The sequence below is a fragment of the Epinephelus fuscoguttatus genome, linkage group LG12 (assembly GCF_011397635.1).
Source record: "Epinephelus fuscoguttatus linkage group LG12, E.fuscoguttatus.final_Chr_v1".
NCBI lineage: Eukaryota > Metazoa > Chordata > Actinopteri > Perciformes > Serranidae > Epinephelus > Epinephelus fuscoguttatus.
In genome coordinates this window covers 13,386,124-13,406,832 of record NC_064763.1, presented here as the reverse complement: position 1 = coordinate 13,406,832, position 20,709 = coordinate 13,386,124, and the positions used below count along the sequence as shown (strand labels likewise).

At 41.2% G+C, this 20,709-nt stretch overlaps 1 protein-coding gene across 5 annotated transcripts in view; it reads left to right on the top strand.

The window, feature by feature from the left end:
- Positions 1 to 20,709, top strand: part of ncam1a (neural cell adhesion molecule 1a) — a 422,624-nt gene that overhangs the window by 324,137 nt on the left and 77,778 nt on the right. For all 5 annotated transcript variants that reach the window (XM_049593047.1, XM_049593044.1, XM_049593043.1 and 2 more), the window contains 3 exons: positions 6,229 to 6,413; positions 6,813 to 6,909; positions 11,958 to 12,125. In XM_049593047.1, coding sequence (XP_049449004.1) covers positions 6,229 to 6,413; positions 6,813 to 6,909; positions 11,958 to 12,125 — 450 coding nt within the window. The remainder of the gene's footprint in view (positions 1 to 6,228; positions 6,414 to 6,812; positions 6,910 to 11,957; positions 12,126 to 20,709) is intronic.

Sequence of the window (20,709 nt, the reverse complement as noted above, 5' to 3'; positions counted from 1 at the left end):
ATACAAAGGAAACCCTTAACTCTTGACATGATAGAATCAGCATTTATGCAGTCAGTGGACTCTCACAGTAACCATTAATTATTGTTATACCATGATCTGGGTTAATACTTAATTCTGATTGGCTGCAGAGTGTCCACTAAAAACCTATAATGAACACCTACTAAATAGCTCCAGTGAAACTTTGTTAACTCTTCTAAATTAATGTTCTGGCTGTGTAATATTATCATTCTGTATCTATTATGAGTAAGGGATGCAGCCTCTGTTTATAATTAATTTCCAACACTGAGTGTAGTTGTCAGTGCCTCTGCCTGTGGACACCACAGGATGGAGACTGTAACACACGCTGCAGGTACTACGCTGCCTCTCTCCGCTTAAACAATCATCTCACATTCCTTTGGTTATTCAATGCTATTTCAGGCTGCGGGTGACAGCAATGTTACAACATTATTCAACGTCACAGTTTATCACTTGTTTGTCAAAATCTTGATATTAGTTTGGGGACAATGCCATGGCTGGATAGCTGGCTTGTGTTGTTGTTAAACATACTGTTGAATTATACTTACTTGACTCGATTATTGACTTTGCTAGCATAAAGTTAGCATTCTAGCTAATAGCTGAGCGAAAGAGGTTCAGTGAGCTGAATGGACTATCTCCCATTGCTAAGTCGTATCTAAAGTTTGTCCTATTTACTGGAGTGGTTAATAATAATTTCAGTGAGAAAGAACCTATGGGGTGGTAATAATTGTTCCAAGTATTAAGTAAACTCTCACGTGTTACTAGGAAAATGGAGTAATAGCTTGTGGAAAAACTTAAGGTATTGACTACATAAAGCATAAAAATATGAATGAATATTCATACTTTTTTTTATTTCTTTGGTAAGTGACCGTGGTATACAGTAAGCAGGATATTCCACTCCAAGGTGTTGCTGTTAAAATTGAAAACTGATAATGGACACCTCGTCCAGCAGTGACAATCTCACAACAGATGGTTTTCGTGTGTGTGTGTGTGTGTGTGTGTGTGTGTGTGCGAGTGTGACTCATCATGGCAACATGTAGTCCTGGAGACACCTATTGTAGTAGGAACTACCACAGAAGCAGTTTTGAGTACTTTGCCTGGTGTTTATATGTCTGTATGTCTATCTGTGGACAGATTTTATTCCACAGTAGCACCCCAACTGTGCAAGATGCAGTCACGAAACTTTGCAGGTGTGTAGTTGAGATCACAATGAAGGCTGGGATAAAAGATCAAAAATGTCCTGGCAAGGGAGCTGGACAAAGGAAGGTAGCAATAGCCCCACCCTAACCCCAATTTACATCCCTGGCTCAAGAAAATATACAGGTGTGTGATTGAGATCACAATAAAGTCTGAGTTTAGAGATGCATGTCGTCCAAGCAGGGGCACCAGAAGTAGGGGGGTAAGGAGTAACATGTAACACAACAGTGTCGGCCTTCAGTGTGTTATTAAAATGCATGCATCAGCAGCGCTTGTTAAACAGTAACAATGGCATTAACGTGTCAATAACAATCATTTACTGTCTGTTGGTGACTGATCTCGTCCTCTGCTCGGAGGGTAGGGAGCACCCAGACCTCATTGTTTTTCCAGTTTGAGGACATTTACGGCTGTTGTTCTTCTTCTTTGAGTTAGCTGCTAACTGCTAACAGCTACTTTTTAAATGTCCTATAGTGGATCATGCGCATAATGCATCTTTGAAACACCATTTAAGTGCTGATACTACCCTCCACAGTGGCTTTAAGGCGAGACTACCCTGTCCTTCTATACCACAATTGTATCCTTTATACAGCACGGCCAGGCAGCATAATGGTGTAATATACCCGCCTTAAAGAGGCAGTGTCAAGGTGCTAAGATTTGTTCATCTATATGTAAAGAAAAAACAATCAAGTGTCACTTTAATTTTATGTGCAGGTAGTTGTGGTTCTTGGTTGTGGGTCTTCCCCACAATATTTATGCTCAGGGTACACAGCACAGAGGACTGGTGGAACCATGACAATCTTATTTTGACCTAAGTTTACTCTTTGATATCTCTGATGCAAAACTATTGTAACAGAATAGTAATGAGTCAACGTCAAAATATTATGACAATGATCAAAATAGTGCTGACTGAAGCTGCAACTGTTTGGCTTACCTTTCTCTTGATCCAACATTTATTAAAAAGCATCCAGACCATAAGTACAATTTATGCACCTACACCCATATGCAGTTTTTAGATGCAAACATTTATACATAAATATACACATATCCAGAGAGGCATGATCATAAATTAATTAATAGCTTATTGGCTTGATTTATGAATATTCACAGTAAGAAGGAAAAGGGACACCTGAGAATGTTAAGTGTAGACATCTCACATAATCTTATAAGATATATATATATACCTCTACTGTTCAAATAACTACTCTTCCTCTCCTAGAGGTGACAACATACTTCATTTCTACTAATACTACTGTAGTTATGACTAACCTTTATATACTTTTTATAAGCCCTAGTAATTAATATTATTGTATGTAGTGCTATATTTCTTATGTATTTTGTGTTATTTGTGACCTACATGAGCACCAGTAGTGAAATCATCTCTGTTATTTGCAAACATACTGATAATCTCACCTAGACCAGACTAGGAGGCTACAGAAATCAAACAGGCAGGTCACAGGCACTGTAGTGAGTTAACAAAGCCCAAAAGTAGCATTGATAGAAGGAACAAGCCTCTAATCAGGGCTGCAGGAGATGGAGCATTTATTGACTCAGCCTCATCCATCAATTCCAGCTGCAGCACATTGCAGAGTTTTCAAGGATCCAGGGTCAGAAGTAAAGCCCGGCAGTGTCAGGGGCCACAGCGTTTCACAGCACTCAGGAAGCAGAGCATACTTCACCGCATTCAGAAGCACTGCTCGCCAGTGATGTGAGCGGGATATAATAAAAGGAAACAATGCAGGAAAACAGTCATATCCCATTATAGCCTCTTACAGTGATGATGCCAAAAAAATTAAGGTTCGGGGTGAAGAGTTTTGACCATATGGTATCAATTCATTTCAATGAGCACGTCAAAATAGGCTGCTAAATGGGGCTTATATTGTAGCATGAATGTTAGCAGTCTTACTGGTCTCTCTGCAGGTATCAAATAAAGAGCAGCTGCAGTGAGAAGAAGTTTCATCAAACCCAAAATGAACCAGCTGAATTTTCTGTAGCAGTTGGAGGAGACAGATTTTAGCTCTGTTATTTGTGTTGACTCAATGGCCTTGTTAAAGGCAAACTATACAGGAATTGCCGGTTACTGCTTGTTAACACAACATTCAAAATCCCCCCCCTCCTCCCTGCACTAGTGTACCATTATAGAAATGTTACATCTGTTGTAGTGGAAAAGCCAATACTTTTGCAAACTAACTAAGCTAACTGCTCACACCTACAACAGACAACAGGCCAACTTCTTCCCCATCCTCTCCGTCACTGTGTGACAGCAAAGGTGAAAGTGACAGCCAACCCCACATTCACTAGTTTGGAATGAACTTTGTCTGCTTGGCGTTTCATCTAGCTATATTTGCATTTTTAGCCCTGTGTCCGGAATTTTCATAGTTTCCACGTAGACATGTGCTGCTACTACCTGCTCACTACCCTTTTATAAAGTCCCAATCTCACCTGTGTGCTGTTGATGGCTTCTACCTGGTTTGTCACCTGAGTGTCGACCAAAAAGTTGCTCATGCTCATACTGACTCAGCTGACAGCCAACAAGCATATGCATTCTGCGTCAATGTGAGAGGTAACAAGTTTGTTTTGGTCTCACTCCCTCTTGACTTAAGATCTTTGTTTACTTTCCTCACACCCATTTCTCTTCCCATGCGCTGAGCTGAACTGAAAATCAGAGTGATTTCATTCACCCGTGGGCTCTGCCATTGCTGACGCCAATTCAACTTGCTAAATCAGTGAAAGAAAAGCCGATGAGGGCCAGCGGTGCAGGCCACACCGCATGGACAAGGGCAACAGACACTGACCAACGGCCCAACATTGACCTACATGCGACCGTCGGCTTGGAGTATCAGGGCCTTTAAGCAACTACAAGGAACGTTTATTTTCTGTTGGTTTTGGCGGTCCCTGTGGACAAAAGCAGTAGTGTTTCCATGGGCACCACTGCCTCGTGATGCAAAGATCTTGATCTAGCTAACGTTTGCATTTGCTTTGGAGGTGAATGAAGAAAAGAGACAGTGCACGGTGGTGCAGTGGTTAGCATTGTCGCCTTACAGCAAGAGGGTTCCTACCCTGGGGTGCGGGAGCCCTTCATTGCAGAGTTTGTATGTTCTCCCTGTGTCAGGGTGGGTTTGTGCTCCAGCTTCCTCCCACAGTCCAAAGACATTCAGGCTAATCGGTGACTCTAAATTGTCCATAGGTGTGAATGTCAGCATGAATGGTTGTCTGTCTCTATGTGTCAGCCCTGTGATAGTCTGGCAACCTGTCCAGGGTGTACCCTGCCTCTCGCCCAGTGTCAGCTGTGATAGGCTCCCTTGTATTTCATAAAAAAGATAGACCTATTATATACCTGTCTAGGTGGAAGAGCTCTAGTTCAATATCGGTTTTGAATCCTCTCAAATCCTGCAGTTCTACCCATGTTTTGAATGACCAGCCAAGGTTGATTTGTGCTTTCACCCCTGCTCTATCACTTTCCCTGTAGATATTTTTGGTTCTTGGTTTCAGTTCTTTTCTTTTTCTGTTTGCTAATCCTGCCCCAGTATCAGCCATTACTACAAAGTATGACATGTAAAATATACTGCTTCAAAGAAGAAGCTCCTCCTGCTTCATTTTTCCTTACTAATATACTACTCACTGCCAAACTTTGCCTGGGAAAATGTAAATGTTGGCTTTTTTCATTCTGCATGCCTTGAATCGTTTTGTCTGATTTCACAGGGATTCAGACCCAATGACAGGCATTAAGAAAAACTATATCGAAATAACCAATCTTCACGCCGATTGTCTCGTTTGCTTATGTAGGTCATATTGAGGCATCAGTATTTAATCGAGACTGTTTCATAACCACTTAAAAACTCCTTGTAGCTGCTTTAACTTATGATTGTGTGCCTGTTAGACCTATTGTGCAATAATAAGCACTCAGTCCTGTGAGACATTAAAGTTTTTGTAATTGCTGAGCTGGAGCATCTTGCAATAAAACCGACTTTTTGTCACGAGTTAAATGGGAAAAAATGGCAATTTAATGTTCCATAAAAGCACCATAGGTTGTCTTTAAAACTCCAATGGATAGCATTAAAGACTTGAATATATAAACGTAAGAAAAAATAGAGCCATTATACAACTCGCATTTGTTTGCCATTAAGATTTCAGGTCCTGTCAGCATCGCCGCAATCGCTCCAGCTGCCTTCGGGAGTGTGACTTTAAATGTCTTTTTCTGATTGCAAAGATTTCTAAATGAAGTATCTCACTGGGAGCCATGATAAGATCTGCTGGAAATGCTGAGAAGTTGAGCTGCAGGGAAGCAAGGCAATATTGCCATCCCATAATTCCTTGCGCCTGCGATAGAAGACTCCATGTGGCCTTTCCCAGCTGACTGACTCTTATCAGCCCCGTGGATTTTTCATGCAGAGATTTGACGGGTTTGATGATAATACGTGTGCTCGTGTAAAAAAGGATGTAGAATCAATCAACATCTCCTCTCTCTCTGTTCTCACACACTTCTGGAATGATTTCAAGAGTCAGTACTGGATTATAGAAATATTATGCTGTGTTCACTTGCCTAGCACACCAGACACAGTAGGGATGCTATGTGTAATGATGTATAGTAATGCCTGGGTGTACTGTAAAATGTTGGTATTTATTCATCTTAGATTCACATTTAAAAGAGCATTTCCAGTGGATATTGCCTCTAAATGTTGCCTTGTGTAAATCTAGTCGAATTCTTTTGGGCCACGGCTCCTCTAAATCTAAATCTTTCCTTGACCTTATGACAATGTCCAACTGAAGTGGTTGAAAAGGGAGAAAATATGTAAATGTTTTGACTGTTCAGATCCATTGCACAAGCCTACCTCAAAAAATTATGCACATGCCGTATTTATTACTGTTTAAAAAGAATAAACCTTTGCATTTTCACATTTTTTCCCACTGCCAGATGAACCCGATTGAAAGAGTAAACACTTTAGATTATCAGTAAACTCTCCCAAACATGCCTTGTTGTGACATTTTCCATCTTCGCTCCCCTCTGTGTTGCTGCAGATGCTCCAAAGATCCTGGGTCGAGTGACAGTGTACACGTGGGAGGGGAACCCAGCCAACATCAGCTGTGAGGTTGAGGCTCACCCCGGAGCCTCAGTGGTTTGGTTTAGAGACGGCTTCCAGCTGCCCTCTGCCAACACCACCAACATGAAGATCTACAACACACCGACCATCAGCTACCTGGAGGTCTGCTGCACCTCACTGACACACAAAAACACAGGGGTTAATAGAGTACAAAGAGATGTATTAGGTTTTTTTTATGAATATTGTCAGGGTTTGAATAGTTCAGAAGTAGTTCTGGAGCAACTCTGAATCCAGGATTGTAATAGTAGACTAGTTATTAGGTACAGAGTGCTCAATGCTTTGTTAATGAACCAGTGTGTAATGATTCATTTCAGTAGATATCTGAGTCTCTGTGATATATATCCACTTCCCACATGAATTACACACTGTTTACTGCCTGTAAGGTACATATTGAAGTTCTTAAAGGGTCTACTCGGTAAATAGTTGTATTCTTTTCTTGTTCCCCTGCAGTGCCTCAGGCCCCTTGACCTCTCTGTGTTTGTGTCTTTTTCTGTTTCTCAGGTTACTCCTGATTCTCAGAATGATTTTGGGAGCTACAACTGCACAGCAACCAATGTGATGGGCTCTGAGTCCAAGGAGTTCCTTCTGATCCAAGCAGGTTTGTTCACTGAAAAATGTACCATTGTATTTAACTGAAGGTGTGTAGTGTTTTTATGCCTCTGTATTTGTGGCATTATGTTTTTGAGTTGTCTGTTGGTCCATGCCATTCTCAAGAGCCTCCAAGAGAATTTTCTTCAAATTTGGCACAAATATCCATTTGGATTTTACATTAAAATGATTAGGTTTTGGTTGTCATAGGTCAAGCTCACTGTGCCCGTTCATACATCTCAACCTGATATCTCCAGAACACCTTGAGGGATTTTATTTTTCAAAATTTGGCACAAACAACCACTTTGAGACAAGGATGAACTGATTAGAATTTGGTGGTCAAAGATCAAGGTCATTGTGACCTCATCTGTTCCATTCTCGTGAATGCTGTATCTCAAGAACACCTTGAGGGATTTTCTTCAGATTTGGCACAAACATCCACTTTGAGTCAATGATAAAGCCATTAAAATTGTGTGGTCATAGCTCAAAGGTCAAGGTCATAATGACTTTATCTGTTTCATTCTCGTGAATGTGGTAGCTTGGGGACACCTTTAGTGAATTTCTTCAGATTTGGCACAAACACCCACTTTAACTCAAGATCACTGTAACCTCACAAAACATATTTTTTTTTGCCATAACTCAGGAATTAATACACTGATTTTTACAAAAATACACACAAATGTCTAATAGGATAAAATGATTCCATTTTATATTCAGAAGGTCAAAGGTCAGCTTCACTGTGACATCATAATGTTCCGCATAAAACACTTCTCTGGCCATTACTCAACATCATATCTCAGGAACAGAAGGGGAGACATTTGGCCAGATACTGAATTGCTAACTCTAATCTTGGGTGTCCACCTTGAAACTGTGCTGATTGTAAAGATCTTCTGTGCTGCCGGGGGGGAAGATGTGTATGAAGCATTCATGTTTTCACAGACACAGATGTCAACAGTAACTGCAGTTTGACAAGTTTATGGAAGCATACAAATGCAAATTGGTAATTCTAGTTTTACAATTAAACAACAGACAAATTTGGGGTAAGTGGAAAGTGCTAGCATTGTGATGACTTCACAATGATGTGACAGCACCTACCTGGCCAGTCTGTGATGCTTTATGCCATGAAGAAATAGTGAAATAATACAACATTATGGATCCAAGCACCCACAGCGAAATGGGTGTTCCAAGGTCAGGTTTAATCCCCTGTGTGGGAGCATAGTTAACAGCTCAGCAATATAACCAGGAGCAAGGCCCAATATAATTTATGGATAACATTTTAAAGTAAACTCTAAAGGCAATCAGAAGCCGGTGTTGAGAGCAAGGACATGTGAAATGTTGACCAAAAGGCAGCATGTAAACAGAAAATAAAGTCTGACCGTGCACAGACACTCCACAGCACAGACAGGTACAGTAATGAGCAAATATTCAAACCACAGTGGAACTGTCCTTTAAGGGCATATTTTCTTGGTATTTACTTGGTGGAAGGGTGTAGCATGGGCCAAGGAAGAATCCATTCAATTTTGGAGGGGCTCCAAATCACAGCACAGATCACAAATTATTATTCACTTTTGTTAACACTGCAAGATAGGGCACTTGGCTTTGGCAGAATAAATGCCATACATCATGATAGTAAAGTTCAGAAGTGTCAAAACAAAGCCAGCTGTGGAAATATGATGACTCTATATCACAATCCACAATTCATGGGTATCAGTAATCCTCTGAGGAAGCCTACACATGTCAACCATATTTGACATAATTCTAATAGTTTTGTAAATAGATCCAGACATATATTGTGGTTGCGCTTGCAGATTTGCTTATCACAGAAGACTGGACAATTGGCCTTGGCAGAGGTCTGTGCTCTTTGAGTGCCCTTCTAGTTTGGTATGCAAATTGTTTTGGAGCCATTAGAGGAGGTAGGTCACAGAGGACCTTGTCTAAATACAGTGTAGTCGAATTAATTGTGCTAACAACCTCTGCTGCCACTGTGTAATATACTGTAGGCCCTTTGAGGTGTTTTCTCTCTGCTGTTTTATCTGCTGCATAACTCATTACCATGCCTAAAGTGACTCCCTCCCGCCATAGTAGGAATAAAAAGGGTACCAACCCCACTCAAATATGTCTTCACACCTGATTTTCCACATTGATATGTCAATGAGAAAATTTCAACAAGTGGCACAAGGCAAAGAGCTTCAGTAGACAAAATGATTTCAATTTCAAGGGTAATTAAACAGTCTCTGCATTACATACTAATGGTACACAATCCAGATAAGATTAGGTAGGTTTGTTATTACAGAAGGCGGATCATTTTCAGTGGTGTTCCTGTGTGCATGGTGGCTCTGGGAAGTTTGCACACAGACACTGATTGATGATTAGTTGATTTCTCCACCTTTTAGCACAGAAAAAAACATGCAGTGTTGTTTTGTAATCACCAGCACTGAGCAGTGCCTCCAGTACATTCAAACAAGACTTAAGTCGTTTGGTACGTAAAAACATATCTCATCTCGTCTCGTCGTCCTCCGCTTATCCGGGTCCGGGTCGCGGGGGCAGCAGCCTCAGCAAAGAAGCCCAGACAGTCCTCTCCCCAGCCACTTCCGTCAGCTCTTCCAAAGGAACCCCGAGGTGTTCCCAGGCCACCTGGGCAATGTAATCCCTCCAGCGTGTCCTGGGGTGGCCCCGAGGTCTCCTCCTGGTTGGACATGCCCGAAACACCTCCCAAGGGAGGTGTCCGGGAGGCATCCTTACCAGATGCCCGAACCCCCTCAACTGGCTCCTCTCGATGTGGAGGAGCAGCGGCTCTACTCCGAGTCCCTCCCGGATGTCCAAGCTCCTCACCCTATCTCTAAGGCTGAGCCCAGCCACCCTGCGGAGGAAACTCATTTCGGCCGCTTGTACTTGCGATCTTGTTCTTTCGGTCACTACCCAAAGCTCGTGACCATAGGTGAGGGTTGGAACGTAGATCGACCGGTAAATCGAGAGCTTCGCTTTCTGGCTACAGTCCCTCTTCACCACAACGGACCGGTTAAGCGTCCGCATCACTGCTGATGCCGCTCCAATCCACCTGTCAATCTCCCGCTCCATCCTACCCCCACTCGTGAACAAGATCCCGAGATACTTAAACTCCTCCACCTGAGGCAGGACCTCCCCCCTGACCTGGAGTGGGCAATCCACCCTTTTCCGGCTGAGGACCATGGCCTCAGACTTGAAGGTGCTGATTCTCATCCCAGCTGCTTCAAACTCGGCTGCGAACCGTCCCAGCGAGAGCTGGAGGTCACTGTTCGATGGAGCTAGGAGGACCACATCATCCGCAAATAGCAGGAACGAGATCTTCCCGTCACCGAACCTGACACCCTCCACCACTCGGCTGCGCCTAGAAATTCTGTCCATGAAAGTTATGAACAGAACCAGTGACAAAGGGTAGCCCTGGCTGAGTCCAACCCTCATCAGGAACAGGTCCAACTTACTGCCAGCCACGCGAACCAGACTCGTGCTCCTTCGGTACAGGGACTGGATGGCCCTTAGCAGAGGGCCACCAGCCCCATACTCCCGGAGCACCACCCACAGGATGCCCCTGGGGACACGGTCGTAAGCCTTCTCCAAATCCACAAAACACACGTGGACTGGTTGGGCGAACTCCTATGCCCCCTCCAGCACCTCGGCGAGGGTAAAGAGCTGGTCCACGGTTCCGCGTCCGGGACGAAAACCACATTGCTCCTCCTACGTAAAAACATATGACTAAGATCATTTGAATGCACTCACTGGTGATTTTGTTGCTCCTAGAAATGTAAATGGCTGCAAGAGGAAAGGTCATCAGAGCAATCAAAGGGATTCATCCATGGGGAGCATGGTTGTGATTAGTAAATGTCTTGGTAGATTAAATTAGATTAAGTTCTATTGGTTCATTTACTTTATCAGCGCATTGGTCACGTGATCACAACCTTTCAAAGTACATGGGATATGTACAAAATTGGGTGCGCTGCTTTTGTACAATTTATGAGAACAGCTTGAGAGAGTCCCTCAATTAAAACCCATGAATATACTGCATCATATTTTATGAACAAAAGTTTTAAAGAGACTTTAGATCCAAATTGAATGAACGGAATTAACACCCACATGACATACTTATTGCCATCATTAGAGCCTACCCCTGAAAGATAAAAAGACAGCATTACAGTATCATGTCTACAGAAGACCACTAAACTCTGTCCTGTCTTCATGAATCAAAGCAAAACTCAGGCTGGAGGTAAAGCTGTCGCTGCAGGCTCATTCAGGCATGTCCAACAGATCTTCAGTAATTTAGTGACCAGAGGCTTTGGGGCACCAGAGGCATGCCGGCAACCACAATTGTCAAAAGGGCTGATGTAGAGCAGTAAATTATCCAGTGTTGCAGTGAATGGTATTAATCAGAGCCAACCACATCAGCATTGGAGTCCTGCAACCCTACACTGTAGAGACACCGAATGTCATCATGTGTTATTTTGAAGGCTCAAATCAGTATTTCAGAGGCATTTTTTAAGGAATGAATTAGCTTTTAACAGTATATTAAAAATTATTTTTCTTTAATACATATTTGTATATCAGTTAGTTGTGCTGTTCATTCAAAATACAAAGGTTTGGGAAGTACAGAGCATACAGCTGGATGGATGAGACTTGGATTATACTGCACAAGTTGTGTGTGAGTTTGTAAACTGATGTTTTGATAGAGTTTTGCTGTTGTTAATTGGGGTCCCCGATCAATCAAGTCAATATTTTTGCTGTTTTCCTTGGAGGCATGCAAGAAAAACAGTTGTCTTGATAAATTCAAGGTAACACAACCACACTAATTGATATATAAATGACCATTTTGTGTGTGAAGTATTCCTTTAATCAAATGGTATATTGAAAATTGACATTTTTTTTCTGTTGTTTCCCATAGACACTGCGCATCAATTAACAATGTACACTGGGAGTTACATGCATTTTGTAACTGATTATATTTTATTGTAATCTTTGCATAAGTGCCAGCTTTTAGAATGAGTTTTTAAATGTTTCTTTTTTTTTCTTGCCTGTGCTCTGTTGCAGATGTGCCATCATCGCCAGAAATTACGCTAGTGGAACCTTTCTCCAGCACTGCAGTGGTGAAGTTTGAGGAGCCTGACTCCATGGGTGGAGTGCCCATTATCAAGTACAGAGTGGAATGGCGTTTGCCTGGCCAGGATTGGATTGGCAGTGAGCACAATGCTAAGGACGGTGAGTCCAACATCTCTCCTGAGCAAAGTTCACTAGTTGGTTGTTTTCTGCATCCCCTCGGCTATCAAAGGCACATGTATGAATCTGTGATGTCTCTATAGATTTAAAGAAAGCTCATGTAGACTTTTTTTAGCACCATATTTTTTCATTGACAACTGATCACAAACACCTGCTGTGACGCAGATTTCTGCTCAGTGTGATTCAGTGTTGAATTGTTCTTTTAGTCCCTGAGTCTCCATGCATTTCCCTTGAAAGCCTGGGAAAAAAATACTTTTAATCAAGCAAAGTGGATGCAAGGGATGTTATTAAATTCTCTCTTCAGGGTCAGTGTTCTCCGCGGTCCCTTAAAATGCATCACCTGCATCAGCTGCACCTTGGTACCGCCATTAAGCTATTTAAATCCTTAGCACCAAGTGACGCATCTTGCTTCAAAAGTCATCTCGCAGAAGACGGTTCTACTCCAATGTGTGATGATAAATAACAGAAATCAGTTTAGAAATTCTGACTGTTAGTCATAAGACTTTAACTCTTTGAGTACCAAAATAATCCACATATTGTGATTGTAACAGTGCAAAGACACTTTTCGTGGAGCAGCTTTCACAAAAATATAATATTTCTTTAATTTATTGTGCAACTTAAAGCGAATACACACTAACTCTACCCCTGCGTCATATTCCTGAAATCTCTAAGGACATTTGCACACAAAAAACCTCAGTACTAAAAACCTACTTAATGAACGCGGTGGAAAACTCTGGTTTGCCCGTAGGCACATGTGCATGTTCATGAATGCCAATCAATCGTAATTGACAGAGCGCACCTGCTTGCCAGCAATTAGCATACATCCCCACCCATGAACAACAAGTGACCGCCATATAAGGACATGATAATTACTATGAATAGGTGCATCCTGTCGACCTGCGAACATGGAGCAATTGAGAAAAAGAAAAAGAAATAGTTGGCCAACACAGAGATTGAAGTTAATTTAGGTGAAGTGGGGTTGAGATAAACATTTTATTTTCATCTGTTATTAGTAATGTGACAGGGACAGGTAAATCAAAGGCCAGAAGGAGGCAACAGGTGCCATTAACTCCATGTCCTCTGTTGTAAGAACCATCCAGAAAGTTAAACAAAAATAGTTCGACAGGAAACCCATCGTTAAGTTTAATAACAAGTAAGATAGTCTGGCGTAAAATCACACCGTCTCCCTTCAACTCTTTGTCAGATTCGGATTTATCAGCTGCGGTTTTCCCACATTCACGAGTCTTATTAAATCAAAACAAAATCTGAAATAATGTTTACGTCTCCCACGTAGCATCTCCGATAATTAAATTAAACAAAAATGACATGCAGTTGGGGCCGCGTTGTGTAAATAGGGCAGAGGAGGAGCGCGTTGGTTTGTTATTTTATTTTTTTCAGAGAACAGCATTTTCCAGTTAAGTCAATTTACATAACTCATTCACGTTTTTAAGACACCTAATCTGAAGCTTGAATCTGATAAATGGCAACTAATTTAACTAAATGTGTTACATTTCTAATGTTACATTTCTTTCAAAGGCATCTGTGTATTGTGAATATAACAGAGCACAATACAAATTAAAATTGTAATTTCTAATAATGATAAGCAATTATGTGCAATATCTTATTTACACAAGCACTGCAAGCAGTCAGAAGCAGGTGTAGATTTTGTTAGTACTTACAAAAAGATCTGAGCTACTGAGCTACTGATATTGATAAATGCGAAAATACACGTAAATTTCCTTCTGAATTTTTCCTTCACAAAAATTTGTTCTGTTCGCGCTCAATCAATGAGACCCAATGTTTTTAATACCCAAGGCACAATGGGAACTGTAGTGCCAAAAAATATAGCATAGATGGATTGAAATAAAAAAAAAACATCAATACAAATTAAAAATGAAAGTTTGTTCTTTTCTCCATAAACATGGTCCATACGTTCCTAAAACACCAACTGTCAACTCCATCCATTCATATACAGATATTGACTGTGTGTTGAAAACTTGTAGGCATACAAGCAAAAAAACATCATAATTATCATAGTTTTTATTATTTTAGAGTCTATTTATTTAGAGTGTATCTCCCACATGAAGGAAATATGGGTCAAAGCCGCAGAAAACACTTGTGCTAGCAACAACAGTTAATCCAAACATGACAGTAGCTGATGTCAGGAGGAGAGGTGGAACACAGCGTAGCCTAAATGACAGTCAGCTCACACACTGACAGGCCCCAGATAATATCCCCGTCCCACTGAGGGTTTGTGGCTCTTACAAATCTGGATGGTTCTCTTCTTGTCTGCCACATGGGACGTATCAGTCAGTGGCTGACAGCCTCCACTGTCAACTCAAGGCCCAAGAGCCGCCTGTCATGCACAAAACAAAACACCCACACAACAACTGTAAATGTTACCAAAAATATCTCATTCAACCACATCAACCACCCCACACACCCAAACCTTTCCAAAGCACACATATACTGAATGCACCATGTGTGTTTGGTGCGCATGCATACATTTGTTATAGTATGTATGTAGTACTAATACGGCAAATCTGGATTACTAATAGGTATTAAAGCTACAACATTAAGCTACATCTTACACCAGGGAGGACTTGAGAAATTTGTGTCTGATAAAGAATTATCAAGTGGCTAAAATGTGTCAATAAAAAGGATATACAGTTCAATGTGTCTCACAGTATTGTGAACCAGGGCTGCCATCACATGTTTGAAAGCAGTACTGCCAGATATAAATACCACACCCATCACTGTGGCTCCATATATGACTGCCTACAGCTGCAGTGTGCACTTACATGAAGGTACAAGTCAAAGTACACCTGCTTTGCTTTCTACTGCACCCTGTTGATCTGGCTATTAACTCTTCATATTTTAAGTTTTATGCATCAGATGTCTTTGTTTGCCTGTTTCATATATGGTCTGTAGGGTACATTAATACATTGTCGCTAAATTTATGATGCAAATAGATTAAACATACCCATCCCTGCTGCACCATAATGGCAGTAGGCTTGTTACCCTGTCCTTAAAACAGGAATGTGTAAAGTAATGAATTAATTGCTATTGTGCCATTTGTGTGACTCTTACTCTGCTATATTTGGTTACACTTTATATTAATATGTACGCCTCTAACTAGTTGCTTATTAGCATGCATATTAGCAGCATATTAGCCCTTTATCATTCATTTTAAAGCATTATAAAGCACGTATTAATGCCTTATTCTATATGACTACTAGGGGTGGGGAAAAAAAATCGATTTTTAGATGCATTGAGATTCTGTCTTGAACGATGTGAGCATCGATTTGGAAAACTCATAATCGATTTTAATTTTATTTTTAGATTTATTTTTCAAATTACCATAACTCCTCGACCATTCACGCAATCGACGTAATTCCTACAGATTCTGAAAGCTGAGAAGTGGAGCTTTTCAGTGATATACGGTAGTGACGCCATTACCTGTGGAGGAGGGGAGGGAAGTGGGCACCGCAGGAGGAGAGTGACAGCTGACGAAGAGAGTGCGCGTTGGAGTGATTTAGCGGTGTTTTAGCGGAGTTTTGGTGAGTTTTAGTGGAGTTTGGGTGGCGTTTTCTTTGTAAATAATATTTAGTGTTGTAAATAATAGTATTTGTGATTTTTGAGAGCTTTTGAGTTTTTTTATGCCGTGTTTTTGCCGTGTTTTTGCCGTGTTTTCGTCGTGTTTTCACCATAGTTCATAGTATTGCCATCGTTCGTCTTTTTTGCAATAGTTCATGTTTTTATAGTTCATAGATAGCTATAGTCAGTTAGAGTTTTGTAAATGCTGGAGGATAAATGTCGAGGAGGTCTGACGAGGGACAAGAGAGTCCCGTTGAGATTTGTGGATGAGGAGGATGGACCTGAGGAGACTGGTGGAGTGAAAGAGTTAGTCATCTCAACCACAGTAAGTAATAGGCTAGTCTCGCTCACCAGACCTTTCTCAAGAAAAGAAAGGTCTGGCTGGGCCGACTCTCACTGTGAGATTGGAGAAAAAAACGCCCCGGCTGCTTGTATTTCTTTCAACCAATCACAATCGTTCTGGGCGGTGCCACAGCAACGGTGCGCTTGCAAAAATATTGCCGGGGGGAAACAGGTTTTGGTGTAACGCCCACAAAAATATCACCTACAGGACGCGAACCATGGCAGAAAAATGGCTACATCCCCGCAAGATCAAACACAGCAAAAGTTAGTAAAGGACATGTTGAAAACTGCTACACAACCGGAGGTGGTAGGGCGGGACTTCAGGTGTCTCGTTCCGCCCAATGAGAGGCTGATCTATGCAGCAAACTTTCGCCCACTCAGACTAGTAATAGGCCTACAGTTTGTATGCACTAGATATGTATTCCCAGCTTTATTACAAAAATGTTTTTCAATATCTAGTGTAAATTTTCATATTAGCTCGTTTTAGAATCGAGAATCGTTTTATAATCGAAATTGTTGCCCTCGGAATCAGAATTGTCGTGAGGTGCCTAGAGATTCCCACCCCTAATGACCACATTCTACAACTGCTGTGCCATACACATAAAGAGTTTTCCATCAATAACCTCCTTATTACTGCTTATTAAAAGTAAGTAAGGAGGTTGTTGTACATGAATCACAATCTCAATAGGCTTTGCTCAGTATAAGCCTTATAAGGTGGTAGTACCACAAAAAGAGTCAGGCCCTGGCCACACAGAGCTAACTTTTTTCCCTAAGGAGCACATGTGCTCCTAAGTTGAAAAAGTAAGGAGCGCACAAAGAACTTTAGGGGCACAGTGTAAATTGATCAAATAATGTGTTTTCCGTAATAAACGTGATGCAAATAGACATTTACAAGCAAAATTATTTAATGAATTTGTATACAAAATGTACAGAAAGGTAAAATCATCGTTTTGAAAAAGTATTGCAATTTAATTTTGTCTTTAATGTTATTATCTTATATATATATTATCTTTGCAATATGATTATCTTATATAATGTTATTACTATCCTAAAACATTCTCCAGGTCCTCTGAAACTCTGCAGGACTTAAGCTTAAGCCTCTTTCACCGCCGAGGTGTCGTCACAGTGCGTTGCGGTGAAATTAAAAAAATTTCAATTCGAGTGCAGGCTGGCGGCGCGCGCCGCTCAGCTCGGCGGCAGAGAGGTGCGCTCTTGCACCTCGGTAGCACATGCACAATAAATGGGTTCGTCGGCGGAGGTCTGCGCTTTGCGCACTCTGTGTGAAAAGGGCTTTATTTCCACCCTGCCCAGCAGCGGTACTGTGGCGAACGGTCCCTAAAGGCCTCTACACATGATCAGCTGTAAAACCGCTTTGCTCTGGCTGTCCCATTGTTTGTCTATGGAGAGGGCAGCAATGCCTGACAAAGTGGCACCGCTACCCTTGGCGTCGCACACGATATTCATTGTGCCGACAGTGGCTTGGAAAACCGCCCATAACCGTGTCACATGGGGAAGAGGGAAGAGGGAAGGCGGCTGGAGTTCCTCCAACAGTTGCGGTTAGATTATCATATTTTTTTTATTGACAAAAATATAGGCTGCTTCGGCTGATTTTTTTTTTTATGCACACATGTGCCCCTAAATATTTTTTACAGTTCGCACACACCTATTTTTAGTTGCAAATGCGAGTGAAATGCTTGCACTGTCGAGCCCTGGATACCCAGAGCTATACGACCTGACAACAGACAGCAGGTTGTCAAACTACCCCTGAGTCATCCTAAAATATGCCTGGAAACATCCATCATGGAGGAGAGAAGCTCCTGGACCAACTGGTGGTGCTCCCCATGATCCAGTCTCCTTTTTAGGGTCTCATGTACCCACAGAGATCTCTGTTTATCTGCTGACAGTAGGGTTGGGTCAGTATGAGAAAAAAAAAACAGGTTTTTGTGAAAAACCGCATCAAGTCGGTAATACCAGATTTTCGCCACTTGGGGGAGCAATTGACTCATTTAAAATAAAAAACGGCCGACAAATAAATTTGCAGGTTTAGCTTACTCAATCAGTGCAAACAAGGGTTGCCTCCTTCGTCTGGCTCAAAGCCAAAGTGTTGCCATATTGGCGCATTCTTTGATTTCTTCGAGACTAAATTGTCCGCCATTATCGACTCCCCGTCACTGTTAAACAAACTCCAGGCTACAGTAGAGGCCTTGGCACATGCGCACCCGCACCTCCTAGCTCAGTCCCTGCCCCACCCCCACCCCTGTCTCTCTCCTGCTCAATGTGCACTTGGCGAAGAGGCAGACACAGGCTGTAAAATGACGTATGCAGTCCGGTCAGTCTCAAAAAAAAAAAAAAAAAAAAAAAACGGTCCAAGACGGAGTACCAAACCGAATTGGTATTACCGAGAACCGACCCAACCGTAGCTGACAGCCTCTCACCCTCAACCAGAGCTACAGACAGTACCCTCTGCCTCAACATTTTAGGACCTAGACACTAATTTCAGTGAACGCTAGATTGATTACACAGGAAGGGTAATATAAGGATATAATGGGGTGGTTGCCTGGCAACAATAAAAAGATTTTTTTTTACTAGTGGCCTCCAATTTCTTTAAAAAAATGTTAGCGTGGTGCAAAAAGCTTTCTGTGTGATCATGACCTCATTCTCCCTTAAAAACACTTGATAAAAATGAGCTATTCTCATGTAACAAAACACAAAACTACAAGTGTTAACTCTAAAACTCTAAATTAAATCTCTCTTAACTCAGAAAATGTTTCCCATTCTAAAGCGAGGTCTTCCTCATAACTGATCCACTAGTAGTTTGACACTTATTAACCCACACAGGCTCCATTCTGAAGTTGGCTGCTCTTCACACTGAGTAAATCCATTACCACACACAGCTATTGCAATTAACAGACCACTCTCAATCAGGTCGGAGAGGATTGATTACATACATACAAAATATATGACAATATGTGGTAATTAGAAGGTTATTGGTGTTAAACTGATGTAGTTAATGGTCTAGTGGTTACTGGGTATGGTCATGCAGAATAAGGCACTAAAGGGATAGATCAGATTTTTTTTGAAGTGGGATTGAATGACATATTTGTCAATAATCAGCGTATTACATAGAAAAAAATGTGACTTTGGTGAATCTGAACTAACCCTTTTAACGCCAAAATCCCACAACAACACAAACAAAATAACTGAATGGGGCAGCAGTCAACCAGCAGCTCCTTTGTTTAGCAATATTAAATCACTGTTTTTCTTGATGGAGTCTGGCTTTAAAGAGAGCGATTTACTGCTTCATTTTCTCAGTGGAAATCACTGTCTGACATTAAGGTAAAGGACTGAAAATACTCAATACAGCAAACACTTAAACTGATATTGATTGTTTTTTTAGGCGGCTAAAATGCGTTTTGTTGTGGACCCCTTCACAGCAGTAGATTGCTTAGCTTCCAAGTCAGACTCCAGCCTGCTCCTTCAAAACAGGAGGGCGCTGACAACCATCTACTGTATGTTATATACTGGCTAAGGATAAGTACCCCATACAACCCCACTTCAAAAAATCTGAACTGTCCCTTTAATAAGTGTTTTAATATAAAAATAAAAAGCCAGTATGCATGCTAATAACAACTGGTTAATAGTGAATGTGTGTACTTTAATATGAAGTGTTACCCTATGTCTTCTTATCGTTAACAAATCCTCTAAAAGAACAAACTCAACAATGTGTTGGTCCATCTCTCAGTGCTCTCTGACTCAGTACTTGAGCAACTCCCCTCAGGATAAATAAAGTTTTATCTTATCTAATCTTGCCTTTCCAGACAGCTTTGTGGCCTTACTGAAAATGTTACTCTTTCAAAACTGGTCAGAAATATATAGTTTATTTTTTTTAACTGGCAAAATGATTTCCTCAAAAAGCTAGGCACTTTGATTTTTAGCAAATGTTATTCAAACGGGGATAGAATAGAGAGTGCCTTTGTTGGAGGCTATTTTCGACAGCAGGAAGGTGTGCGTGGGATTGACTCAAATTAAATTATAGTCAGCGTGTTCACAGTAATGAAGCAACATGCCACTCATGTACCTCATTGATGTGTTTATAATAGATTTTTGGACAACAATTGAGTTGTATGGCACAGTGGAATAAGATATATCAGGCTTTGCCTACATCAACAATAACTGTCAGCTGGAGCGAATCATTTTTTTCATGGGATTTGTTGACAAAAATAAAAAAATATTTCCAGGCTTATCCTCTAATTGTTGCAAAGGTGTCAGAATCCACACAGACAAACACAAGGCACAAATATGTTTCATGTATCAGGGTTAAATTTGAAGAATTAAACAGAGCCATGAGGTTTTATTTGTCTTTGTGTCAATAAAATGTGATGCAGTTGCTGTATTTTTAAATATAGCTCAGAACCTTAGCAAATAATCAGCTGAGGAAGATAATAGGCCAGATAATTTATGCTATATGTTTCCTGTATACCTTCAAAGATTGATTTTCTCAGACATCAATATACTGTCCTGGATGCTACAGTAAGCGTGCACTGACTGTAGCAACACCGTGATTAACACACACCAAAGTCTGTCCAATTTGTAACAACTGTTATGATTTGTGGAGAAGATAACCTTT